Source organism: Python bivittatus, unplaced genomic scaffold (genome assembly GCF_059951505.1).
Source record: "Python bivittatus isolate LINGU-HERP-01145 unplaced genomic scaffold, Pbiv_v1 ctg000100_np1212, whole genome shotgun sequence".
In the NCBI taxonomy this organism is placed as follows: domain Eukaryota; kingdom Metazoa; phylum Chordata; class Lepidosauria; order Squamata; family Pythonidae; genus Python; species Python bivittatus.
Window position 1 is genome coordinate 1977367 of NW_028277038.1, and position 26482 is coordinate 2003848.

Here is a 26482-nt window from a genome sequence, read left to right on the forward strand (position 1 = left end):
TGGAGAAGCCAACCCTTCAAGCAAGTACAAAATATGAATCCTCATTGTATAACCCCACCCCCTTGTGTAGGGCTTCAGCTGTGGATCTACTTAGTGGCTAACCCTGGTCGTGTGGGCAACAGCCAAGTGTAACTGAAGGTGTCATCGGACACACGTAGAAACTCTTTCTTGGATTCTGCAATAGATTTAAGAAGTAAAGCAGGTCCAGCACAGAAAGTTCCTGATGCTGAAGCCACTCTTTCATCTAAGCTATTTATCTTTTTTTTTTTTAATCCTGTGCAAGGAAAGAGAATTAAATACACTTTCCATTTTTTTAAAAAAAGCTTGAGCTTGAATAGTAAAATGCCCAGAAAACACAATAGGGCAAGTGGAATGTTTCCAGATATGGATTGTTAAAGCCCAGGCAATGATCGCTGTCAATTAAAATTTACTTTGACATCTTCTTCAGCAGCCTTTCCAGAAGGAGTTCAAGTCTGAAGTTCAGAGAAAAATAAGATGGAAACTTTCAAAACGATAATGATGATGAGCTTTGCACAAAATATGTGTAATGGAATGTGTGGGTGTGCGCGTGTGCATATAATTTATATATATAATCTATCTCCATCTTTCATGCAGTGGCATCAGAAATCAACCTTGAAATTAAAATGTTGAGACGGGCAGCCGTATATATTGAAATAAATATATTGATAACAGCAAGGCCACAGCCAATAAAACTGAGCCCTGTAAAGAAACAGGACCCCAAGTACCTGTGGGGTCCAGGAAAAAGGTCTTGATGTTATTTCCCACCATCAAGTGCACCTTAATTGTGCCATTCAGCGCAAGGGTCTTTTTGTAAAAGGTGGCAAGAAAGATCTCTCTGAAATGCCTTCGCTTTGTAAAGAAAACCAGCGGGAGATGCTTGATCAGACTGGATTTCAAGCTGAGCATGAAGAACATGAAATGAACCCTAATATCTAAGAAAATGAAATAAAAGCCAGGGAAGGCAACCGAGACATTTTGAATGGCATTGCTCATAATCCTTTGCTATTGCTGGCTAAGACTGATGAAGTCCAAAATGTCTGGATGGCTGATTATCCCCAGACTAAAGTAACAGAGCACTAGCCTTGAAAGTTAGGAAATTAAAATATTTAGCCCTGTTTTAATGGAGCCATCATTGCTCGCTCTCTCTTATCAGGAAATTCAGTAATTCAGACGACAGTTTGCCGGTTGGAATGTAATGCCAAACTACAGTTTGATGAAAAGAGCAAGGGATCAATTAAGCTTTGCAGACAGGAGGCTAAGGGAAAGGGAAGAGAATGGGACAACTGACTTAAGGTAGCAGATTTTTTAAAAACACAGCAGTGTTTCTTCTACAATTCTGAATGAGGTCACCAAATTGCAGAAGAAACACTGTTGTATTTTTAAAAAATCCGTGGAAACGGCCAAAGTCCAGTTATTCTGTATTCCAACGAGAGGTGATGCTTAAACAGCTGTCAGGGAAACCAAGTCGGAATTGCGCAACGGAGAGTTCAGCTCTTGCAGAATCAAGATTATGGTGCAACCCTCGCTTTTTTTTTTTATTCAAACTTCCAAAAGGCAGGTGGGAAATGAAAGTGATTAAGAAAAGGACTATGTCCAAAACCAGCGGCTGCCTTTTGCATACCCTGGCCTGATAAAGTAAAATCATGCAGTGGAAGCGTTTGGAGACTAAAGATTGAAGGAAGGGAAAAAGAAGCTGAAAAGAGGCGTTTAAAATTCTAGGCAACAGGGGCCTCCCTCCAGCAGGGAGTTGACTTTCCAGGAAATGTAACTTGAACGTGGATATTTTAAAATATTCATTCATTTCTTACTAGAAAAAGCTGAACACTTACAACGGATGGAAGCTGTTCATACTGATTAGTAGCACCGGTTTAATTCAAGTGACTTAGAAAGGCTTAGCCAACGGAATAAGGAACTCAGTCTAAGAAAAAGCAAGTGACACCCACGGGAAACCCAGTCTGCTTTTTGTTTTGTTAACAACTTGTTGAACAGCTGGCTTTTCTTTGCAGGCCTTGTCCAAAACAGAGAATGTCAAACTTCAATTATTAACATTACTTAAATACAGTTACCTCTATCCTGCCCCCCGATTTCAAAATCAGACTAGGAGACAGAGGTGACTTCTTAATCAGCTCCCACAAACCTATTTCAAGTGGGATGGGTTAAAAAGGTGGAACTGAGATCTTCCTAATTAAGATGAAGCTTCTTTTCGACCTGGGCACTGGGTGAAATCAAGGTTTGGGGTTTCTTCAATTGTTTTGTTTCTACCAAATGTTCCTGCTTCAATAACTCAAAAGCAGATTTCTAAGATAAACAGTCAGAGTCCAATTTTATCTAGGTCAACTGACCCCATATAAAAACGGCAAGTAATTAGCCCAAGATCTGTTTGATGAGTGAGAGGGAATTTGTTCCAGGCTTCCCCCAGCCTCTGCCACCACTCCTACCTGTGCAGATGACCGACAGGGTAATCCAATACATGTTTATTGCTAAGCCTCGCTGAAGTAAAAGGAACCATTTTCCCAGATATGTATGAATAGGACATGAATAGGACACAACCCAGACAATTTTAAGATGTTTTGATCATTTTGATCAACAAAACTGCTGTTTCGTTTTGAATACTTTGGCTTTTCATTCCATGATTGTTGATCCAGCCTGCTTGATCATCTGCACTACAAAACCTTTTTTTATTCCCATATCTAATGACAGAATCCAACCTGGAGCTCCACCATGATTCGTACCCATTCTAACGTTTTGCTGCCAAAGGGAAGACCAGAACTAGCTTGACATACATCTTCTTGAGACAGGCTGACCAGTGCATCCAAATCAGAGTTTGCTGTGAATGAAGGTCTTCTTAGCCCATGTGTCAAGCACACAGCATCACTTCGACTCTACCACGTTCCAGACATACCTGCAGAGTTTCATTGACGGTGGGTGATGCATCTTGTTCATTCTCCACTGGCAAGGTCTGCGGAGTGTAGAGCCCGTTCACAAGGAGCTCATAAAAATGCATACGCTTTTCACCTGGGGAGAGAACAAAATCACTATTAAAGAAGATCAATGGGCAATAGGTAGTATAGAATGAAGACCTAGAACCTCACTTTAGAGCAGAGCTTCTCAACCATGCCATCTTTAAGAAGCATGGACTTCACCTCCCAGAATCCCCCCACCAGCATGGTTGCATTCTGGGAGTTGAAGTCCACCCATGCTGGCTGAGGAATTCTGGGAGTTGAAGCCCTCACATCTTAAAGTTGCCACGGTTGAGAAACGCTGCTTTAGAAAGTCTGCAAACACACCACTTGCTATTTAATGTTCATTTATTCAGCAAAATATTTCTTTGTCGAAAAGAAAAAGGAGCTGCTTGATTTGTTCCACTTTTTATCCCACCCTCCCTCCAAAGAACTTTAAGGTTCATCTCTGCTCATTTTATCCCCAGAAGAACCCAAGATATGCTGGGCTAAAAGAAATGGCGAGACTCAAGGTCACCCAGCACGAACATGGTCTAACCAAGACCCCACATTGGCTCCCAAGTCTTCTAAGAGGTTATCTTATTTAGGCCCTCCAACGTGGATCTTTTCAGATTATCACTCTAGAATTCCCAGCTATTGGCAGCACATCCGGGGGATAATGGGGATATAGTTCAAATACAGTTTGAGAAGGGCTAGATAGGGAGATAGATCTAATTTCAGGCTGCTCTCCTTGTGAGGAGTGAAAACTCCAGAGGCGTAAAAAAAGGTTAGCACGAAGTTATCCCCTCTTCTTCATCACAGAGTTCAGTGCTCTGGAATCGGCCTTCTCCCACCTTGTTTCAGGAGAGCCAAAATGGCAGACGTGGTTTAATGATGCTAGATGTGGAATGACTTACAAACACTGTCTTCCGCTCCAAATGTGCTACCCCACTGCTGTTAGACTAAGCCGTGGTCAGTAAGGGAAGCTGCAACCACTGGGTTCGCACAACGCGTTAAGCCAAACCTAAGCAAATCACATTATTGGAAAGCACATTTTGTAAAGCAGCCACAGAGATGTCAGAATCCCGCGGCAGATGCTGACATTCAATCCTGGATTTTGAGATTTTTTTTTCCCCCACGATAGGCACATTTTTTGTTTCTAGGAAAACAGATTTCTTTCCCCTAAAAAATCCAAACGTTTCCTCTTTTCCACAGTGCTGCCTAAGATGGCAAACCTCTGCATCTTCACTTGGGCCACAGGCCCCATCCTGTACCTGCGTGAGTTTGCTTCTACTAGAACTTCAACCCCAGTGCCCGGGCCGACGGCACGAGGAGGAAGAGGAAAAGGGGGTGAGCTTCATGCTCAGAGTGATGCTGTTATACCAGTATGGCAGCAGAATCCAATTGCACTAATGCAATTCAGGGAGTGGAGTTGCGCTGTGCAAAAGTGGGCTGACAGCAGAGTAACTAGCAAAGGAGTGAGAAATAAAGAGCTCATATTGTCATGCCTTACGCAACTCGGTATATCAATTATCCTTGGACCAGGGCGCATTTCTATGAGCTCCGTTTCATTTCCAAAAGATGTCGTGGAGCTACGGTTGATGCAGTGAAATGCAACAAAGTCGCTTCAGGGGTTGGAGGGATTTTCCTCTGAAGAGTTTAGAAAAAAGGAGAGGAAAGAGGGGTACGAGAAGAGATTTATAAAGGCAGGAGTGGTATACTGCACTAAGCCACAACTGCACAAACCCAGCAGCAGTGATTTGTAAACTGTGGCTGATGGCTTAATATGCTACGTGAATCCAGAACACTATGGTTATTTCTTTAACCATGGTTAAGCCAACAACTTGTTAATCCTGTCAAATGATGCCTTAAGAGGAGAAAGCAAAGATCTCTCTCCTGGACTTTGGAGTTATTCATTAGTGACCCTGTATGCGTGACAATCAAGAGAAACAAAGGGAGGGGGGATTATTTCCATCCCAGATGCCTAAGTAATAAAATTAATTACCGACAGTCACCACATAACGGCAAAATGTTTCCTCCATTCACAGAGAAGGAAGTTATCTTAATGGCTGTGATCTACCCCGAAGTTTGGACGCTGCATGTCCTGAATGCCAGTTGTTGGGAACAACAGTGAGAGAAGGTTCATGTCTGCTTCTGTGTCCCGCTTCTGAGCTTCTCCTAAGGGGCAACTGGTTGGCCACTGGAGGAAACCAGGCGCTCAGCTAGATAGACCTTGCTCTCTTCCCGAGTTCTGTTCTTGCGATCACAATGCAGTTGTATAAAGTTGCATATGCTTCACGTGTATATTACAAGAGTCCTACAGGAGAGGCCCCCATAACACAGGCTGGGGGACTGAAAAGCCACGCCACAGACAACCTACTGAACTCTTGACTGGAATGAAGATTTCTTGGTCCACCGGCAACTCTTGGCCTCTACACCACATTATCACACTCAATTAAGACACCAGATCATTTCACTGGGCAGGTTACTATCCCAGTTACAAAGATCAAAATACAACGTATCGCTAGATAGGCCTTATTATCTCAATAATAGCAACAGCAAAAAATCTTACTATAAACCAACGTCTAAGTTTCACCTTAAATGACTCACACTTAAAGCTACAACACTTTAAGATCTCTGGGGTTATAGTCTTCAGAGGCCAGCAAACATTTAAACATTATGCACTCTCTGCAGTATTGAACGTCATATAATTAACTAAGAAATACTGGACATGTCAGAATCTAAAAAGGAAACAATTAACTATTTCAAAGACTAGCATTAGAAATCTAAAAACTGATTTTTATTATCAGTAACGGTCAACATACATGCAAAATATTAAAGTGAGTTTTCATACAATATCAACCTGAACTTTCAAGCAATTAATGAAGAATTGTGAACATTCCACACTGTTGTTTTCATTCTGAAGTCAGAAAGACTTCAGGCTACAGTTGCTCACAAGGAAGTTCTGTTTAACGCACTGGAATTACACCAAACTAATACATTTAAGGTCAGGCTGGACTGAAAATATTAAAGTTTAATTGATGTATTACAAACTACTCAGAGCAGAGCTGAAATCACAGATGGTGATATCGTTTATTGATTATATGACACTTAGTTAGAACTAATGCAACGGTGCCTCAAAATAATGTTGAAAGCACACTCAATAGCAAAGCCATACCTGACCTATATTTTCCCTTCATCGATCAATCCATTTTTTCTGATCTGCATGACTGAATGCTTATGTCACAACATGGAAAAAAATGTTTAATTTCAGCTGGAATTCAGTGAACTAGAACTAAAGCTGAGTTCCAGCATTTAACTGCATGAAAGCTCCAGCACAATTTCAAGCTCCAGCACAAATGCTTTTAAAGCAAGAGGCAAAAAGTCAGTTATTTCATTATACAAAAATAACTTGCCCATTGCATATGCTTTTCAAACATTTCGCTCCAAAATCTAACATTTTCCCTTCTTTTTACATTCAAACTGATCTCCTAGCAAAGGCAAGGAACAAGTTACATGTTATATATTAAGGTAACAAATTGGTCTGAATGACTAACATACATTTCCTTGCTCCAGGCCAAAAGAAGAGGGGGAAAAAAAACAGTAAGAAAGAAAAAGTTAAAATCAACTCCTAAAATATTTCTTATACGTTTAAGAATCGTGTAAATCATTCCATTCCTACCTAGATCGCTTTGTTTCTGTCTGGCAGGGTCAGCGTTACAGACTTCCTACTCGAAAGAATTAAGGGCGCACTGTCTCTTTAAGAGGCAGAGGAGGAGAGATTTTTGCAGTCCCCTTTAAGAATATATTGATTTCCACAGTAAAGTGACTAGATAAGAGGAAGGACTCTGTTAGAGGGGATAAACCTTTTGGATGATTTTCTCAGACATTTTCTAAAGGGAATTCTTCGACCCCCCCCCCATCTTGCTGCTACGGCTGTTGGTAGAGCTACAGCTAAGGGCGAAGGACACTTTTGGCCCCGAAGCGCAGGGGGCCCGGTTTGGCAAGCCGTGGGTCGGCGTGAGCGAGGGACTGGATGGGTGAAAGCAAGAGGATGGCAGCATTGGGTAAGTCACCGGGCTGTCTCTTAGCAACAGACAACACATTCAACTCCACGTGACCACTAAGAGCCCAGGAAAGGACTGCCATTTAACAGTCCCCCTGCAATTAAGGACGGCCCTGCCCGCCCAAGCCCAGTCCGCAAACGCACCTCCCTGCAGGATTGGAGAAAAAGGTGAGGAAAGAACAGGAGCAGGGAGATTGCAGCCAGCTTCCCACCTTTAGTATCCAGCTCCACGTGAATGACGTTGCCCATGACAGATGTGTTGTGCAGGTGCTGAACAGCTTCCCGGGCTCCCTTCACAGTGGCAAAGACGACTTTGGCAATTCCCAGGTGCTTCCTGTTCTTTGGGTTGTACAAAATCTCCACTTCTTCCACTTCGCCGTATTTTTTACACATGTCGGTCAGGAAATTTTCACGGATGTTGTCGTTCAACTTGGCGAAGGTGACTTGCTTGGGAGGCACCGGTCCCACATAAAACTCGTCAATCTGGAGATTGATTTACAGTTGCACAAAACACAGCAGGGCGGGAAGGGGGGGAACCATAGCGATGGCAGTCAGTGAACACACCCCGTGGCTGGGAAGAGGAGTTTAAGAAGCACCTCTTGAATCCGAGAGGCATTCCCTTCCTCCTCCCTCAGCAGTTCACTGAAAAACCCCACATTGCTACCTGGCCCCAACTTGTTTACAAAATGACTGACAATACACAAAGAAGCCCTCGCTAATGAAGCCAACTTCTGGCAAACAGCAGGCTCAGCTTCACTTTGTTGTCGGCATCGCATCGCATCGCTCCACTCATTGCCCGACTAACAATAAACACCGAGCGGTTATGATTTAAGCAAACGGCAGCACGGTCCACTCAGCCTGTACCTTAAATTTAGGAACGGAGAGCTCCAGTTCTTTCGTTTTGGTCCATATTCGTCCTATCCTGGGATCCTCCACACACTCCACGGGGGCAAGACTTGGATTCTGCAAAGAAAAGGAGGCCGCCGATGTCAGCCGCGTCCACGGGAGCCACCAGGTACAAATCCTGGCGGTGGAGCAAGACCCAAAAAGTTTACCCTGCGGAACTGCAAAGCAAGGAAGCCACAAGGCATGCTTATCTGGGGGGGGCGGGGGCGGGGGGGCCATGAGATGCCCCCAGAGCCGAAGGGGCCCGGATCCCCCAGAGATAAAGCTGCAGCTTTTTCTGACAGGCTACGTTAGGTCAGGGGGTGTAACTTCTGTGCCTTTCCGGATCGTTTCGCCTCGAGGGTTTCTCCCCCAGGTCATTAAGGGACCTCCCTCCGCTGCCTAGAAAGAGCATCGTCGAGGTTTTAACGAGACCTCGGACGGGGGCGGCGGGGGGGGCGGCAGGCGCGCGACGGGGGGTCTCTGCCCCCCCCGGACCCACTTACAGGAATGCTGAAATGCTGCCCATCGTAGCGATAGAGTTTGTGCTGTCCTTTCTTCAGAGCTGGGTCAATAATCAACTTGTAACTTTTCCAATGGTGGTTTTTTTTCTCGGCCGAGGGACCAGCTTGGGCGCCGCTCTCCATTCCGTTGATCCAACCTGGGGAAGCGGGCGGGGAGGGGGGAGCGGGGAGGGGGGAGGGAGCCCCGAAGTTAAAAAAAAGGAAAGCCACGGGGGAGAGGGGGAGGAGGAGGTGGTCGAGGCGCGGAGCCCCCCGCCCGCGCCCCCCACCAGCCCGCCCGCCCGCGCGCCCGCGTCCAGCCGGGGAAGCGGCTCGGCCCGCGGCGGGCGCCGGGCCGCGGCGGGGGCGCGGGCGCGGGCGGGGGCTCCCAGCGCCGGCGAGGGAGAGGCGCCGCTCACTTGAACTCAGTTTTCGGCCGGGGTCCTCGCTCGGCTTGGCTCGCTCTCCTCCGCCGCCGCCGCCGCCGCCGCCGCCCGCCGCCTTGCTCTCTTTGAAAGACATTGTCCGCCGGGCCGACCGTCCGCGGGCCGCGAGAGGCGACCGCTCGCTCACATGGGGCTGCGGGCTACGTTACGCGGGGCCGGGAAGCCTCCTCTTTTTTTTCTTTTCGCGAGCCAACACATATTGTGTGTGCGCCTTCGGCTGGCTTCTCAGGCATCCCACAATTCTCCGCTATGGAGCTGGGCGAATGGCTAACCGCCCTCCGCCGAATGCACATTCACGGCAGCTGCGCCGCGCCGCAAAGCCCCCGGCCCGCCGGCCCCGCCGCGCCGCCCCGCCCGGAATAAAGGGCCGCGCATTTTCCCCGCCGCCCGCGGCCCCGCCGGCGCCGGCCCTCGCTCGGACCCGCGGCGCGGCCCAGCCCGCTTGGAATCTGCCGACTACATTTACCTAAGAGGGAAACTGTGCCTAAACAAGACAAGATGGACCGGGGGGGCGGCGGAGGCTGGGCGAGCGGGCGAGGGAGGGGGAGAGAAGTTGCTGGGACTGGGACGGGGACGGGGACGGGGACAGGGACGGGGAGGCGGCGGTGACGAGTCAGTGGGGGGGCCGGGGGGCAACGTTTGAGCCTTGGGGAGGCCACATCCCGAGCGCCCCCAGGCTTGGCACTGATACGTTGCGCGCACGGCACCTTCCTTTCCGCGGCAGGAGGAGGAGGAGGAGGAGGAGGAGGAGGAAGGGGCGCCCCCGTTTTGTTACAATGTGTCAATTTTACGATTCCAGGGAGGAGGGAGCGAGCGAGCCAGAGGAAGGAAGGCAGGCAGGCAAAGTAGCAGCTTCGGCTGATGAAAGGTCCGGAGCAGCCAATCAGGCGGGCCCTTCCATTTTGTTTCGGCTCGAGCCAGTCCGGCGGGGCAGGCTCCCTCGCCCGGCTCCCCGATCGCCCTCGCCCCTTCCCTCCCCTCTCCCCTCCCCTCCCCTCCCCTCCCCGGGTCGCTTTGTCGGGCTCGGGGTTGTTTTACCTCGTCTTGTGCTTGGGGTTGGTAATTGGGCCGTGGTGAGGTAATTGGCTGGTTGGAGGCACCAGGCGGGCGCAGCCAATCAGGGCGCCGCTTGCATCGGGCTTGAGTTATTAGACGCGGCTCGAAAGGCATCCTTCAGCAGACAGCCAAGGAGAGGCCGGCCAGAGCGGGCGGCCATTTTTCTGCAATGGAATTAAATGGCCAGCTGGGTGTTCCTTTGTTCGCAGGAATCCTCGCCGGCCCGGGCAGGACTGCTCCCCGGGTGTGTCAATGTCTGACCACCGTTAGAGGACTCACAGGAAGAAGGAAGACGTTATAAAAAGAGCTGGATTTTTCCCTTTGACTCGGAGCCCATCTTGGTCTCGTGTCTTAACTAGGTCATGGCACGCCCTTAGGCCAGCAGTCCCAGTTTTGAATGAGCAAAAACAGTAAATACATACGTCTTTTTGGTGTGTTTCTATTTTTGAAAGCTTTTGTCTCTCTGCCTGAAGTATACATTTTTAGACAAGTCTTAAACACTTAAAATACCTGGCCATCTGTTAAGTTAAACCCTTCCGTGCTAACGAGGTAAATATAGAGGTAGGAACCGTGAATTCTTGCAAAAGGGCAGGATAACTTTTTTTTCCTTTTACATTGTAAGTACCCAATCCATTCTGTCCTTCTTAATAAGTGTAGTTTTCATGTTAATGTTACTGGAGTTCTCCTTATTTATTTTTCTCAGACTTCATCTGCATGTCATATTTTTTGTCTTGTTTATCTAAACCAATTGCTTCTGAAAGGCTTTCTGAATCAAGCGTATTTCGCTAGAGATGCTTAAGATGTTTACATACAGTAACTTAACTAGGCGTAGTCACACTAACATGTACAGATTTGAACGGTATTTGGTCATGTTTTTGAAAAGATGGGGGAGGCAAAGGGAAGGAAATACACGTCGTTGCCTTTATGCGCGGCGTAAATCTCAGCGAAATGTGCCGATTTAAGTCTGCCGTTGGCAGCCACAATGAGCCGGATACTGTTAGTCAAAATCAGTGGATGTTTAACCCTTCTTTTGCTTTTGTTTTTTGCTATGCCATAGAAATGACTGGATGAGAATTGATTTGCAAATGTGCGACAGATCAGACAGAATGTAACCAATATTTAGAAATAGTGTTTTTCCCCCTCTATCCCCCCCCTTCACCTTCAGAACTGCATCAACTGTGGTGTGCGGGTAAGTAAACCTTTTGCCCTTGCAGTGCAACGGAGCAGGCCTCTGCGACAAAACGTTTTCCTCCAGGGCGGACATCCGAGCTACTTTCGGTGGGGGGAGAGCGCTAACGATCTCGGGGCTGGGGGGATTCACAATGAGGATCTGAATCTTTCCTTCCCTCCCTCCCTTCTTCCTTCCGTCCATCTTCCCGAAACAAAGCGCTTGGCGTGGCTTGAGTCGCAGGGGTTTTTCCTGGCGGATCCATGGCGGCTTTGGAGAGCTGCTCCCCTTGAAAGTCGGACGGGGGGGGCTTTTTTTGCTCAGTTTTCAGTGCAACCGAGGAAAAGCTGTTAGTTTTGCTCCCTGCGGCTATTGGGGAGGGTGGGTTGTGCTTTCTTTAACGCCTCTGCTTTTTGGAGCAAGAGTTTTGGCGACCCGCAGCAATGGAAGCGGCTTGGCGTTGCTCGAGCCCCCCCCCCCGCTTGCTCGCCCAGCGCGCGAGGAAAGCCACCAGCCAAGATGGAGACCCGCCGCTCCCCGTCAGAGGCGCGGGCAGGATGGAGCCGAGCCGCGCCGCTGGGGAAGCGCGTGATGCGCTTCTGGCTCGCAGCGGGTCTCCGATCCCCCCCCCGGTCTTTTCCGCCCCGCAGGAGCGACTCCGGGAGGCTTTGTTCGGCCGGCGGCCCCCTCGTCGTCCTCCCGGGGCGAGCCGTCGCGGCTTCGTAATGGCGTCCCGGGCAGCCCCCTCGCTCGGCTCTCCGCGGGCTGGGCGCGAGCCGGCGGGCCGAGGAGAGCCCTCGCTCCCGCCTCCGCCCTCGGGGGCAGAGAGCCGCCGGGGCTGCCCGCGCCTCCCCCGTTTCTTCCGAGGGGAGGGCCGGGGAAGCGGGGGCCGCTTCCTTCGCGCGAGGTCCTGGCCAGGCTCCAGCCCTGCCCGCTCGGGGAGGCTTGGAGCGCGGTGCGGGAGGCCGGGGCGGCCCGGCTCTTAAAGCAGCAGGCTGTACCCGCCGAGGGCAGACCAGGGCGCGGCGGCCCTCTGGCTTCCCCCCGCCAGCAGCAGCAGCAGCAGCAGCAGCAGCAGCTCCGCGTCCGGCGGCTCCCCCTTGCAGCAGGGAGAGGGTTGCTCAGACATGGCGGCGCTGCCCGCGCTCCCCTTCCTACTCCCTCCCCTCCCCTCCTCCCGGAGCTGCTGCCGCCGGCGCCCGGGGGCGAGGAGTGGGGAGCGAGTCGCCCAGCAGGGCTCCCCCCACTCCTCACCAGGCATCTCCGGCAGGGTGGCAGCGGCGTGACTCATCCTCCCCCCCCCAGCCACGACCCCAACAAAGGGGGAGCTCAACGATGGAGGAGGAGGAGGAGGAGGAACAGCAGCCGCCGCAGCCGCCGAGGAGGGAGTGCTGCCCTCGTCAGAGCACAGAGGGCTTTCTGATGGCATCTGCCCACTTGCAGTAGGCAGCCTGTGCCAGGCGTAGCCCTGGTGAAGCCGCGTCCCTTTGTTTGCAGGGCCGAGTTCCAGAGTAAGGACAGGAGAGCCACTCAGGAGCTGCAGCGCGAGTCTCCCTGGCTTTCTCTGGCCGAGAGCCGCCACCGCCTCTAGCAGGGGACGCGGAGGAGGGCGCTGGGGCGGCTTCAGCCCGCTGGGGGCCTCCCAAATGAGTGCTTTTCAGACATTTTTGAAAAAGCAGGGTGACGCCTCAGGCCTTGACTTCGTGCCAGATTCTTGCACACAGCCTTTTCCACAGGCTGAGCCAGGTTCTTTTTTTAATCGGTGCAGAAATGAGTAGACGAGCAGCCAGCCCTGGTTTTGGGCTTAGGAAAATACTAGCTTTCCTCAGAGCAGCCGGATGGGTGAGATAGGCACGGATCGGCAAGCGTCGAGGTGAAATCCGTCTGACCTTTCTCTTCCCCATCACAGTAATCTCTCACGAGGGGTGGCGGTTGAAACATTTCTCTTAAACATGCCTTCTGCTGCTGGCTGATTGTAAAATATTCAGTGGGAGGCCATGGGTGTTGCCTCTCGGATTCCATTTTGCCATCTCTACCCGGATTTGCTCAAGCGGTTAAACCTGTTTTTAAGCAACAGCTCAAGGAACGGACTGCCTGTTAAACATTAAGCAACGTCATCCCTCCTCCGTCAGGCCTTTGTGGGAAGAGAGAAGGTAAAGCTATTGCTTAAGTTGAAAGCATACAAGGGGGACATAATCCTGGTGAATTATGCCAAGTGCTTCAGAGTAAACATGCTTCGTCGTACATTGTGCACTCGGTGGCCTTTAAGATGGTGTTGGGAGAATTGGCTTCGGTTTCTGCCACCAGACTGAGCCGGGCGTCCTGGCGCATTGTATTTCCATGTGAAAATCGTGCAGAAAGAGAGAGGGCTGTTGAGGTCAATGGATGCATCTTCTACCAGTTTCCCTCTTCCTCTCAGTGGTGACCTACCTACTTGCTGGGAGTGACACCCGTGAGGGAGCCCCATCCCCAGATGATTGCTCGGTAAGGCGCCTCTCCCCAAGATTGCCTTTGTGTGCTAGGAATGAAGTGGCCGACTTGAGAGCCCTCAAATTCCTTTCAAAGGAGTCAGAGGGAGGCAGGAGCAGCAGCTGCGAAGTGCAAGCTTGATCCTGGCAGCCCAGATTGTGTACATTGGAGTTGTTTTTTTCCTTCCTTCCTTCCTTCCCTCCCTCCCTCCCTCCCCACCCCGCTTAGCCTAATGTAGGTCACCGTGCAGTCTCTTTAGGTTCCATGTCTCTTGCAACTGGGGTAGAGTGTTGTCTTGAGTTTTCCAAGCAATCCATATATGTCACCTTTACAACAGTCCTATACAGTTGAGTAGTTTGATCTCCATACTGTAAATAGATGTGAAGTCAAGACTGGAATGTACAGTGGATTATGTATAACTTAACCCCATGATTTCAAGGCTGAGGTAAGATATAAACCGAGGTTTTTGCAGCTTGCGTGAATAGTTGTGCTATACTGGCTTAGACACTGTGGAATATATGGTCGTCCTCCTCTACTGAAGTGCCTGGATTAAGAATAAGCGCTACGTTGTTTTGTCCTAATGTGAGATTTGTGGATTCTGGACCATTATTTCAAAATTTCAAGAAGGTTGTTGTGTCAAAGGCTCTAAGATGGAGTCTTGTAGTTTATCAAACAGACGTTTGGAGTTTGCTCAGTATATTTATTCTGGTAGCGTATTTCTTGGCAAAGACCTGTATTGCCTACGGTGAATTATCCTGAAAGGGTGATTTGCACTGAATTGTGGAGAAATGGCTTGCATGCTTTATCAATTAGCCAGTAAGCATTGGTATTTTTTCATGATTCAAGTTACGTCAATTTCAACTTCAATCCATTTTAGTGTCCTTGGAGAATGCTTGAGGTACAAAATAGTCTTCTCAGTGTTTCTAAACAAGTTCAAGTTAAATTCGTTCTAGCAGTAGCAGTTCTGTGCCTTTCTAGACAAAGTCTAGGTCTTTGTAGGACTGGGAAATTTGAATTGAGGGGCAACACAGAAATACAAACTAACTTCACTCAAATGTTGGGGAATAAGCTTAAATGAAAGCAAGTTTTTACGAGCAAACTTCCTGGCCCGATTCCTATTTCGTTGTTATTTAGACAGCCAAGACTCTGCCTATTTTTGTGACCCAGAAGACTGAAAACACAGAAGCAGTTTTATTAAATGTTTGCATTTTCTGAATGATTATTTGTCATGAGCAAGTTCTAGTTGAATAACATTTTTCTTTAAACTTTAGATCTTTCTCTGTAAGGGGCACTATTAGATTATGTAATCACCTCGTAGGTACAAAATGGTTTGTTTTGCTCCCCCCCCCAAGGAGGAATCCTGATGCGTTGCTCAGCAAACTTAAGGCCACAATAAACTCACCCAGGCATTCATCCTTCACTGTACTTACGACAGAGCCGTGCCTTTAATTGGCCGAACTGTCCTAATGTTGCTGCTCAAGGAGTTTGGATGCGGCCTGGGAAAATCTCAAGCCCGGGAGGAAGAAAGTGGCTGAAAAGCGCTGCTCAAGCAGTGATAAGGGGACCTTCAAGAAGTGGGCAGAAAAGAATTAAGCAAAGGAAACACAACTGATTTCCAGCCTCCATAGTGTGAAGTGAATGTGTATGCTGGGGAAGAGAGTGGAGGAATATGGTAGGGGCTTGCTTAAAAGAAGGATACTGTATACAGTAAGGTTAAGCTGCTCTTTGCCATAATGAACAACACAGAATCTCCACATTCATCACGCGATTGGTTCGGTTTTGGTCTTTACGAATGCAGTGCTGGGTGGTGTGTAAATCAGTGTGTCTTGTCTTCTTGAATAAGCAGACCGTTATCTATTCGCTAGGTCATACCAAACCAAGGTTAATGTGCCGTCTGAACCCTGTCTTACTCACATATTGTGCTATGCCATAATTTGATCTGTTTGGTTTTGATTAAACATTATATATGAACCTAATCTACTGTGGCTTGTTCAGCCAATCATGGCTTACGTGCAAATCTTGTCCTTGCATCCCATTAGGTGGCAGTTGCTAGGATGCGCTGGCCTTTATTTCACATCCTTTTCTAAACCGTCTGAAGTGCCTCGCTGGCCCTGCTAGAAGCCGGACGCTGGACTAGGCAGCCCTTTCCAGCAACTTTTTTCTACTGACCCCATACTGAGGATTTGGATTTGGGAACAGGATGTGGGATGAGAGCGCTTGGCAAAAGGGCTGGATTGGTTTTAGCTTTAATGCTGCCTGACAGCCTAAACACGAGGATGTTACATTACTCAAATAAATAGCCAGCCAATTCTTTAATTATATGCTTCCAGCAAATCATCAGACAATATACAATTGCGCGTATATCCTCAAAGAATCCTTCCAATTGATATATTGGTAGCAAAGGTAATCTGAGAACAGCAGGCACCATTTGGATCACATTACCTTTGAATAATCGCCTTGGTGACTAATACCGCCCCTTCACGGCCAAAGTATTAGAACATTTTGCATAAATATGCGCATACTGGTTAAAGTTCTGTGTAAGACTGCAAAATATCAATATACTGTTCCTCAAAATGCGAGCTTTAGGACATGCGTCTTACAACACTAAGTGACAGATGAGGAAGTAGTGCAATTCAAATTGCTTAACTTGAGAAACACATGGGATTTGAGACTCTGCTCCTGCTTTATGATGGACAACGATAACTTCTTGTTTTATTATGCTCTGGAATAGCTGGATGACACGTGGCCTGAATAGTATTGAAAAAGACATGGGGTAGTATATACACATCGTGCGTGTGTCGTTTAAGGCCTGAATTTTAATGTGCCACTTTTAGTAGTGACTAGGTTTGAGCATTATGGTAAACCATGGTTGGCTTCCCATTGTGCTAAGTTCTGAATCACAAGGGCTGGGTTAGCACACACTAAGCTAAAATCAAACTAATCACATAGATTAATGTGATGCATGAACCTAGAAATTTTGCTGTGTCAAAATAAACTCATTCAGTTCACTGAGCAAACTGAAGTTCAACCTACCTACTGACTACTGCGGTGATATTTTCAAGAATTCACAATGCATCTGCTAGCAGCGGGAATCTCTGTCCAATAACGCAGATGGGCTCTCAGTAGGATCGTTAGCTATTACTAAAATATTCAAGTACACTGGCCTTGGGCACTGAAAATGACAAACCTCCTACATGGTAGCCACTAGAGGCTAGGTTTGCATAAGACACTTAACCTGGTTACTGAATGAACCCATGTTCTAGATTCACATAGTACACTGAATCATAAAATAAATGGGCTGAATGAGTTTGTACATAGTTGGTTCTTTGTGGCTTAACATGTTATCACTAAACGTTGTGCAAATGCAGCTGTTAGGTCTAAGTAACCTGGGTAAAACGTGTCATATGTTTTGTAATGTTTGTGAATTTCCCTAAGTTCATTTAATATCTGAATGTGTCTTTAATTAGGAACCTTTTTATCTAATTAAAAAAGGAACTTTTTGTCTGGTCTCCTTGAGTTGATTTACAGTGCTAAATAAGCAATTAGTCCTGTATTTATTTCACTGTTTTCCCACTAGCTGGGTGAAAAAGAGTCAACATACTCAAGCAGCAGATTTATAAATGGTTTAAAGCTATAGTGCTAGATTGAAGTACTGCCATTGCTACTCTGCATTAACAATTATTTTAGGGTATACTTCGGCTGATTGGGTTACAAATTTCAAACAACTTTTTTTGTTACGCAATAGAGGAAAAAGGTAATGCTGTAACATGAAACTTGGAAAGTACAGCTATGAAACCTTCTTGCAGTAGTATTTGGACTGATTTATACAAAAATAAGGTTTATTGTACTTACTGTTTCGGTACATTGACTTCAGCCAATATTTCATGCTTTGAGGATGCTATATTAAAAGGAGAATGTAAAACATAGTTAAAAGAGGGCAGTTTTGCTGTTAGTTTCAGTGCTAACTCATGCTAGGCTTATAGAAAGAGGAAGTATGTTCTCATTTTACAAAAGATGTGGTTTGTTCCTCTTTCCAAGTTTATTACGGAGTGGACAACTTGTATACTACACATATAGTAGAATAGGACTCCACCCACCCACCCACCCACCCGAGCACGAAACTGGCATGCTCACCGCTGAGAGATTTTGTAATTAGAAGTCTAACTATAAATAGATGCCGGGAATGTATACTGTACTAATTATTTTAAAAACATGCAAACATACTGCCTAACTTTATTTTAGAAAGAGGATAGAAAACAAAGGCAAAATTTCAGAACCAGAAGTTAGCTTAAATTCTTAGCTCATGGGTAATTATGCAGATCTAACAAAGGCAGAAAATATCTATATTGTTCCAAATTCCTGAAAGAAGAAAAAATGGGATTAAAGCACCGTGACTTGTAACCAACTGTTCTTGAAAAAGTATTAGAAGTATTTAATCAACAATGCTAAGTATCAGTCAGAAGCTACTTCTGCCTTTTGTTTCCCATGAACGTGATCCAAAAAAATTGTATATAGTGTGCACGAGCCAAATGTTTTTTTCATAAATATTTCAAGTTGGTTTTGAAATTACCCAGTTTTCAGAAGTGACTTTCCTGCGAGGCTCATTCAGAGAACACAGGTCCAAAGCCCTGTGGAAGAGAAGACCTTGCTTGCTTGCGCTTTCGGTCACCTGACACATTCCTCGGCCATAAGCCTTTTGGACTGGCAGCAATTTCCCTTTCCGTTTACTGTCACAGCAAGCTTCCATTGTAGTGTGTGTGGGTTTTTAGGTCTAGAGGGACATCTAGTGGTAACTCCAAGTAGTTGCAGAACAAAATAGCCTTCAGTTAATGGTGACTTCATGGATATCTAAGCCTGAGTCCACAGATGTTGCCAGGCAGGTGCTGACACCTGTTGTTCTTAAAAAAAAAAAAAAAAATGTAAAGCTAAGTTTGAGGGTGTGACACCATTCCCAATGTATCTGTTGAGCCAATTCACTGTAACATGTACAGGGAGTCCCCAGGTTAAGAATGACTGGTTTGTAGCAAAATTCAAGTTAAATACACAATGCTTTGAGTTCATTACACAATACTACTTACACAGTATTATACAATAATACTGTTCCAGCTTAAATACAAATTCGACTTTAAGGACAGACCTTGGGAACTGAACCTGTTCTTAAATTGGGGATTTCCTGTACTTAAAAGGTAAAATCTGCATTATTATAAGCACAAATAGTATGAGACAGAAATAAACAGGTGGTATTTCTGGAATTTATTATACCCTCTGTTGTTGTTCTGTTTAATGCAGGTATTTATTTCCTAACTCAAAGCTGAGACTTCAAAAGGCAGACCAAAGATTCTTAGATGTTTCCTCCCTCCTGCACATGTGCAAAAAAGAGACTACGTGCAACATCTTTAGCTGACTGGAGGAGGAATAAAAATATAGGGGGCATTATTTACACACATGAGATGCCTGCACCATACTCCAGGTACGATTAAAATCAGCAGACCATCACTTATTTTGCATTTTTTCTTGCTGGAGAAGAGCAAGAAACACTTTCCTGGTAAGAATGAAGCGCCCCAGAAGAGGAAACAAAACTATTGCACCAGTGAGGTCTTCGTCATTCCTGGTAACCTTAATTTGTTCCCTTGAGGACTCCCAAGAGGCTTCGTTGCTTTCAGTCCTAAACGCAGCTGGGAACCACCAGGACAAAGTGGACCTTACCCAGAAAACCACGTAGGCTCAGACTAGTGCTCAGTTTATCACTTAACATTAGAAATGTGCTCAACCTATGGCTAGGGCTGCCTTCCCCCCGTCAGGATTACAATCCCCATCTGTCCCGGCCAGCTTGGACGTGATGAAAGTTCAATGCCAGCGGGGGCGGGGGAGAGAGCAAAATGGGAGAAAGCTTCCTATCCTAATTCACCCCAGGGGACCTTCTCCTTGGAGGCCGTGCTCGTTGGGAACGATGGGACTTGGAGTTGACCCAGCGTGGCCAAGGGCAAAAACGCAACCCGGGCTGGGGTTTGGGGAGCCGGAGCGGGGAGGAAACCCCCTCCGAGCCCCCGCCCCCGGGGGTGGGAAAGGGCTAGGCGGAGGCCGGGGTTTAGCGCGGCTTCCACCCTCCCTCGCAGCGGCCGCGTCGCTTCAGGGGGAAACGTCGTGGCGGCGGCGGTGCTTGCCGCGCTTCCGAAGCCGCAACGGGAAGGAGGCGAGGCGAGGCGAGGCGAGGCAACCGCGAGCCGCCTCCGCCGCCTTTCGCTCGCCTTCGCCCGAGGAGCGGGTCTCTCGCGGCGGCTCTCCATGGCCGAAAGGAACGGCTCGGCACCCGGCAGCCGGGAAGGCGGCGAGCGCCCCGCCGCGAGGGGGAAGGGGACGCCGAGGGAGCTGAAAGCGGTGGTGGTGGGCGACGGCGGCTGCGGAAAGACATCGCTGCTGCTGGTCCACGCCGAGGGCGCCTTTCCCGAGGTGAGCGCCGGCTTTTATTGCCCTCCTCAGCCAATCAGGGCTCGCTCGGCCCCCTCCCCAGCTCGCGCCGCGCGGGAAGCCTCCAGAAGGCCTGGAACCTTCCTTCAGCCGCTCCGGTGGAGGCTTCTGGAACCCCCCTCAGAGGGAGAAAATCCCTTCTGTTGGGAGCGGGGGCCGCTCAGATGGCCCTGAGGCGGGGCTCCCCACATGTGGAGCTCCCAGAATCCCCCACTACAGCGGGCATCCTCATCCTGGCACATCTGGAGGGCTCCAGCTTGGCAAAGGTGCCGTTTGTAGCCTCCCCCCAGCTGCGTCAGGAGATTCTTGGCCAGCTGCTGAAGGAAAATCATCTGGCGCATCCAGATGTGCAGGACCAACTCAGATTGCCTGTCCGTGCAGCAAGCCAAGCTTCCGTTAAGACTGGGTAGACTTTGAGCTTATTAATTAAGCCTGATTACTACTGAGATGGGACTCCGTGGATGTACCACGAAGTTGCAAAGAGTTGAAATCAACCAGGAGATGTGACTTAACCGGCAGTGTGGTGTAGACATTTGCAGTTATGCCTTCAGGAGACTAAGACAGCAAACCACGTGTACATCTTTGCCTCCCAATGTCTGCTGACTTAGAACTGAGAAAAGTGTTTAAAGGTTGCCTTGGAGCTACCAACAGCATATACAAACCTGGTTAGAAATTATTAAAATGGAGCAGAAGTCCTTTCATTGGTGTTTCATCTTAGGAAACATCTCAACCCCTATCTAGACCACATGGCGACAGGATGCATGAGTGACGGACTTCCCGTTACCGCTTCAGTTATTGCAGGTTTCAAAGTTGGGAGATTGCACATCTGGGCATTGCCTGTGTCCTCAGATGTCATAAAATCATCCTCCGCACTGCTCTAGGCTGAGGACGACTTGCCACCTCCATGAATCAATGCTTTTGCAAATCACTATGGCACGCTGCAAAATCTGGTTTTGATATACCCATCCCCAGTTACACATCCTGAGTCCCACTGAGTTCGGTAGGACTACTTCTGCATAGGTGCGAATGGGACTGCAGCCTAAGCACACCCAGGTCCACAGCTGAATCCTGTCCTGGCAGAAACCTGCCTTTATTTCCAGGACCAACCCTTGGACAATTGCAGCACTCCACACGCAATGTGGTGTTCTACTTGAAAGAGCTCGCGGACGGAGGGGCGGAAGTCAGACGGAATATCTGGAGGCCTGTGGTGTGACACATTCTAGGCTGCAGTTAAAGCTCAGAACAAGTGAAAGAAAAGCGTAAGGTTTGGCCATCGAGAAGATGTGCAGATCTTAGTGCAACACAATAGGTGCTTCATGCGTTTGGGTTTGTTTTTTTTTAGTATCTGTTGCTCTTCTCACTGCTTCTCCCTCCACAGGGAGGGAGCCAATCCATCCAGTCAATACTCATCTGCTATCTTTAAAAGGGCCCTGAAACAGTTTAACAACTTAAAAAAAAGCAAAAACAAAAACCCTACATCATCATCGGAAATGTGGTCACCATCACTTAAGCACTTGGAGATTTTGGTGGCTACTTTTGCAGAAGGGAAATATATAAAGTTGTAAAACGGTCTGGGAGGGGCTGCGAAACTTCACACTGTACGCTAATAACACTCTGTGTTCCACTTCCTGACAGCAATATGCCCCTTCGGTCTTTGAGAAATACACAACCAATGTCACTGTGGGGAAGAAAGAAATAATCTTACATTTGTATGATACTGCAGGTAAAGATAATCTTCTTGATTCTGGTTTTTTTAAAACATACTACCTCTATTAGTACTATTTCTAGATCTAGAATTTTAATGCTTGATACCTTTAGACAGTTTGACCATGGCACGAGCCATGTGGTTTGCAGCTTAAGAAGAAAATCAAAAGGTAACCAAGTTAGATGTTTCTCTAAAAGTTTAGGAAATCTACATAGTGCAAGTTAGGAACGTTATCAGAGCATATCTTGCTTGGCATATTGACAGCACTGTCCCTTTTGAGTCTCCCCCCCCCCCATTATTATAAAGAAAAAGTCAGAGACACACACACACTTACCTAAAAAAGTTCCTAAACCCACTTGGTATTTTCCCTGTTTTAGGACAAGAGGATTACGATCGCCTACGGCCGCTCTCATACCAAAACACCCACGTGGTTTTGATTTGCTATGATGTCATGAACCCAGTTAGCTTTGATAATGTATTAATTAAGGTAAGAGATCTTTAGAACTAAAAAGTGAAAGGATTGTGGTTTTATTCTCTATACTGCCCCCTTTGTGAAACAACTAACTAGAAGCCCTTTGCAGTTACCTAGTGCACACGTCATCTGGAGCCATCACCCAGTTGGTTAGTTTATGGCTTAGTGTGCTGTGTCATTGTAGCTTATAAACCATGTTTTATGATTTAACAAGCCATGGCTCTAGCAAACCACAGCTTAGTACACTATGTACCGTTTCCATTTGAAACGTTCTAGCAAAGTTCAAACACTTTGTTCTCCAACAGTGGGTCCATGAAGTGAACCACTTCTGTCATGGAATCCCTATCCTCTTGGTGGGTTGCAAAACAGATCTCCGGAAAGACAAAGAACATCTCAGAAAACTCCGCTCCGCTCAACAGGAACCGATCACTTACAAGCAGGTAAAGAGAGCAAGCAACCTACAGCACAAGCCAACATCTCTTTCTTCAGGTATAATCCACTGAATTCAGGTCACCTGTCCTTTTGAGCAACAGCGTGTAGAAGACCTGCTCAGTGTAGGACTCATCAGCCCATATACTAACCAAACTTCCCAGTCTATCTGCATTCCCTACAAAGGCCATTTCCCACCAGCAGAGTGACTTGATGGAAGGCTTAAGATGAAGACATGGATTTGCTGCCTGGCCCAGCATAGATTTCTAAGTATTTAATGATTGGGTATGCGCAGTGCGCCAGGCCACAAGGTGATTTGGCTTGGACTTAGGAGGGTAGGCAAGGCATCAGCAACCACGAGCCCATCTGGCCTGATGAGATCCAAGAGGGTGCATGCTATCTCTACGTGAACCTTTTGGTTCGCTCATATAATGCTCGGATTTTCAGGACGGGGTGCAACAGACAGCGCAGCAGCCACGTGCTCTTCCCCCCGTGACCCCTTCTCCTAGTCAGCAGCCTTCCCCACCATCCGCTCCTACAAAGCAGCATGAAAAATTCACTCAGACCACCAACCCCTCTCCAGTTTACCTTGTCGCTTGCTGCTGACTCCATCCTGTAAGGCTTCTGTGGATATTCTTTCTTGCAGGGTGAAGAAGCCTGTCGCCAGATCAATGCAAATGTTTATCTAGAGTGCTCAGCCAAGTTCCGCGAAAATATTGAACCCATTTTTAGCGAAGCTGCTAGCATGGCTTTGAGCGCCATCAAGAAGGCCAAACGCCAGGAGAAGTCAAGGCCCTGCATCCTCTTATGATGATGTGAAACCAGCCAGAGGAAGCTCTTCTTCCTTCAGTGATATGCAAGGAGGCATTTCTAGGTTTTATTTCAGACTTTAAACAGGACTTTTCATTTGGATTTTAACAGAAGGAACTTGTTTTATATTAATTTCTGCTTTTAGTGAAGCTAAAATGGTCAGAGGTTTCACTCTGAAGGAGCCCTTCCATTCCAGGTCGTCTTTTTTTACTTGTGGAAGGAAGATCACTTTACTAGCTGCCATGTTTAAATAACAATTTAAAAAAACCTGTTATCTCTTACATCATTGCAGTATTACCTATTTGTAGTTTACACGTGGAATTGCTATTCCTCTCCTTCCTTTTCAAGAAACTTCAAGGTGTGAGCTGGAGTTGCATAACATCCTAAACCACATACTAGAGTTTGCCTGACTTTGGTTTAATGCAATGTTTCTCAACCAATGCAACTTGAAGATGCTAGCTAGGGAATTCTGGGTTGAACTCCACACATCTTCAAGTTACCAACGTTGAAAAACACTGATTTAATGCACTGTTTATATGTTACCACTGTAGCTTGCAGACTGTGGCTTATTGTTTAGTGTTGCCATCAACCTAGCCAAGTGTGCTTGTTTAGCCAACCTTAGTTAAAATGAACCATCATTCATTATGATGTATGAATGTAATGGTTGTGACCCTTCCTTACCAGTCTGTAATAACCTAGAAACCCTTCAAGAGATAGAAATCCAGTTCAGAAGTTGAAGTACAGTATGGCTGTGATTTAATTGTTACTCAGGTATAGTGAGCCCCGATTCAGTTGGAAGATTCAGACACCATCTGTACAAGAAACAACTGGAAAGACCTTACAATTTGCCCTGCTTGTGCCTATATAGGATTCCGTAGGTTGTTTTCTTCTATTTCATAAGGAATAGCTACCTCGAAATATGCCTTTATATCTGCTGCTGTGCCTTTAAACTTTTTCTAGTTGAAATTTGGACTCTTTATGCCAATACTCCTTGTTTTGTAATACTCTGAACTTACTTTAAAATATATATTTTTTATTTTAATAGAAAAATAAAAAAATAAAAATAATCATTGAGGGGACAATCAAATATTTGTACTAATGGTGGGGGAGGGAGTGAAGCGTTTCATTAAAATACAATAATAGTAATAAATAAGAGGATAGGACTGTAATGGGCTATCATTTCTAAATCGTAAGGTTACTGAATCAGTTAATTTACGCAGGGGAAAAATCGGTTTATAGCATATATCAAATAATTCAGATTTTAATCAGCAGAATTTGCCCAGGTGCGTAGCACGCATAAAAGCAAAGAGGAGTTTTGTCTTGGATTCCAACATGCATCTGTCATTTCCACAGCTCTCTTTTTATCAGGGAAAGGTAGCCTCATCTGTGTCAGGAAGACTAGGAATACCCAGCAATCCAGGTTCTCCCCAAACTCTTTACATCTAACCTTAAAATGCCTCGCAAGGAATGCGTTCTACAACTAAAAAGTTATGTCACAGAATCACCGAGAGGGGAAAGAAAGCTGCCGGAGCCGTTCTTTATTTGCCATCTTCTCCCGCTTGAGGCGCAAAGAAAGTTGAAGGAAATCTGAATATGGGAAACATTCATGCAATCTTTGGGTCAACAAAGCCAGAAACAAACTGAGATTATTCATTGGTCTGCAAGAAGCTTTTGTAATTCCTCATCTCCCATCCTTGCTGAAGAAGTTTGCTGAAATAAATGTCAAAGAAGGACTGGAGGCTCCCGCATATATCATATAAGCAGTCTGGGCATTCGGAGCCACAAGTCACACATTCCCCCCCTCAACTGATTGCAAACAGACAGATGTTGGGCACCTATTCAAGCAACTAGACAAGGTTCTAAGAGACTGAGTAGCTATCTGACTGGATAGCTTCAAGCAAGCACAAACATCTCCCCAACCCTGGCACTTCGAACAGCAATACAATTAAAGCTTGCTTTATTCCAGAATAATTCTCTATCTCCTTTAAAAAAAACCCAACAACTCCCATCCATGTCCTTCCCAGAGAGGGCCAACTTTATGGCTGGATCCTCCCCAAAAGTTGGGGGTTTGCATTCACTATAAATATATAAACAGGTCATTCATCAGTGAGGAGACAGCAGCATTGACACATCAGTCAGTTTTTGGAAGACAGCTGGACGTTGAGTGGAATTTCCTCCACGGCTTTGCTTAGCAGAGGGACGGTGAGGAAGCTGGAGAACTGGTTGGAACGCACACCTATCTGCAGAGAAGGCCAAAAGGAACCAGACCTCCATCCCACATTAACTTTGTACTACCCCCAAGTTCAGCCTTCCTGTTTCACAACTTCTTGGTTTTGTTCTTCTGGAATTTTGTATGCACAACTTTCAGAGTGGTGAGGAAGTTGCCGAGGAAGAGGATCAGAAATGTGAGAGCAAGTACCGAAACCTGGAGAAGACAGGAAGGAAAACAATAGGGATGTACCCACACAGAGAGACCCACTTTGGGTGTAGATGTATCAACTAATGGGGAAAAACTTTACACTGGAAAAGTATGAGGAGCAATGGCAGGCGACAGATGTAATGCCTGGATTGACTAAGTGTGTCAGAGCAGACTTGATGTGTCAGAATTGAGAATCATTAACTCCTAGCAACAGATCCGCAGGCGTCGGATTGGGAAAGAATTTGAGTTATCACGTAAACTAATAACTAACAGGAGTTTCTCATTGTTTATTCATCAGTGGATCAAAGAAGATTTCTCTTTGTTCTCTCTCCAGTAATTTCTATCCGATTACGGTATATTAGTTTCATAAGGAAAGGAAGCATCTTGGATGTTAGTTATCTCAAAAAGCCACCAAGCCACAGGGCACCTGGTTGCTTCTAAGTATATAGGGCATGGCTTTTGGCTCAGCCATGCCACTCAAAAACGTTGGACATTGGATGAGAAGAAGGGAAGAGCAGCATAATGTCCAAGATCTGCCAGATCTGTCTTCAATTTGGATGAAAAAGGATCTCAGGATGTTCAGAAACCTTCATTTTATTAGGCCTTTTCAACTGTTGCAACTCAAG

The 26482-nt window shown here is 46.8% G+C and overlaps 3 protein-coding genes across 14 annotated transcripts in view; 1 reads left to right on the forward strand and 2 right to left on the reverse strand.

Annotated features, from left to right (window-relative positions):
• SETD1B (SET domain containing 1B, histone lysine methyltransferase) overlaps window positions 1-18196 on the reverse strand; it is a 42539-nt gene extending 24343 nt beyond the window's left edge. Inside the window, exons 1-7 of one of the 2 annotated variants that reach the window (XM_088135189.1) lie at window positions 18124-18196; window positions 17406-17451; window positions 8834-10080; window positions 8418-8572; window positions 7891-7989; window positions 7239-7509; window positions 2924-3036 (exon numbers count right to left, since the gene is read on the reverse strand). In XM_088135189.1, coding sequence (XP_087991315.1) covers window positions 2924-3036; window positions 7239-7509; window positions 7891-7989; window positions 8418-8572; window positions 8834-8936 — 741 coding nt within the window. In that variant the 5' untranslated portion in view covers window positions 8937-10080; window positions 17406-17451; window positions 18124-18196. Of the gene's footprint in view, window positions 1-2923; window positions 3037-7238; window positions 7510-7890; window positions 7990-8417; window positions 8573-8833; window positions 10081-17405; window positions 17452-18123 lie in introns of those variants that run through there. The other variant, XM_088135190.1, reaches the window with a different exon arrangement.
• RHOF (ras homolog family member F, filopodia associated) lies at window positions 10050-24453 on the forward strand. 6 transcript variants are annotated; one of them, XM_088135215.1, is made up of 6 exons: window positions 10050-10347; window positions 18843-20003; window positions 21657-21744; window positions 22104-22213; window positions 22504-22638; window positions 23274-24453. In XM_088135215.1, exons 2-6 carry the CDS (start codon window positions 19839-19841, stop codon window positions 23436-23438), a joined length of 663 nt encoding a protein of 220 aa, XP_087991341.1. In that variant the 5' UTR covers window positions 10050-10347; window positions 18843-19838; the 3' UTR covers window positions 23439-24453. The 6 variants fall into 6 exon arrangements, with proteins under 6 accessions (XP_087991341.1, XP_087991338.1, XP_087991340.1 ...); XM_088135212.1 differs by lacking the exon at window positions 10050-10347 and adding an exon at window positions 10359-10533; XM_088135214.1 differs by lacking the exon at window positions 10050-10347 and adding an exon at window positions 10588-11105.
• A 145-nt stretch (window positions 24454-24598) lies between these two features.
• The window catches only part of TMEM120B (transmembrane protein 120B), a 33029-nt gene continuing 31145 nt past the window's right edge, over window positions 24599-26482 (reverse strand). For all 6 annotated transcript variants that reach the window (XM_088135208.1, XM_088135206.1, XM_088135203.1 and 3 more), the window contains one exon: window positions 24599-25862. In XM_088135208.1, the coding sequence (XP_087991334.1) occupies window positions 25755-25862 (108 nt within the window). In that variant the 3' untranslated portion in view covers window positions 24599-25754. The remainder of the gene's footprint in view (window positions 25863-26482) is intronic.

Coding starts and splice junctions, on each gene's coding strand:
- RHOF (XM_088135215.1), top strand. CDS start 19,839: ATGGCCGAAAGGAACGGCTCGGCACCCGGCAGCCGGGAAGGCGGCGAG. Junction 20,004..21,656: donor CCGAGGGCGCCTTTCCCGAG/GTGAGCGCCGGC, acceptor ACTTCCTGACAG/CAATATGCCCCTTCGGTCTT. Junction 21,745..22,103: donor ACATTTGTATGATACTGCAG/GTAAAGATAATC, acceptor TCCCTGTTTTAG/GACAAGAGGATTACGATCGC.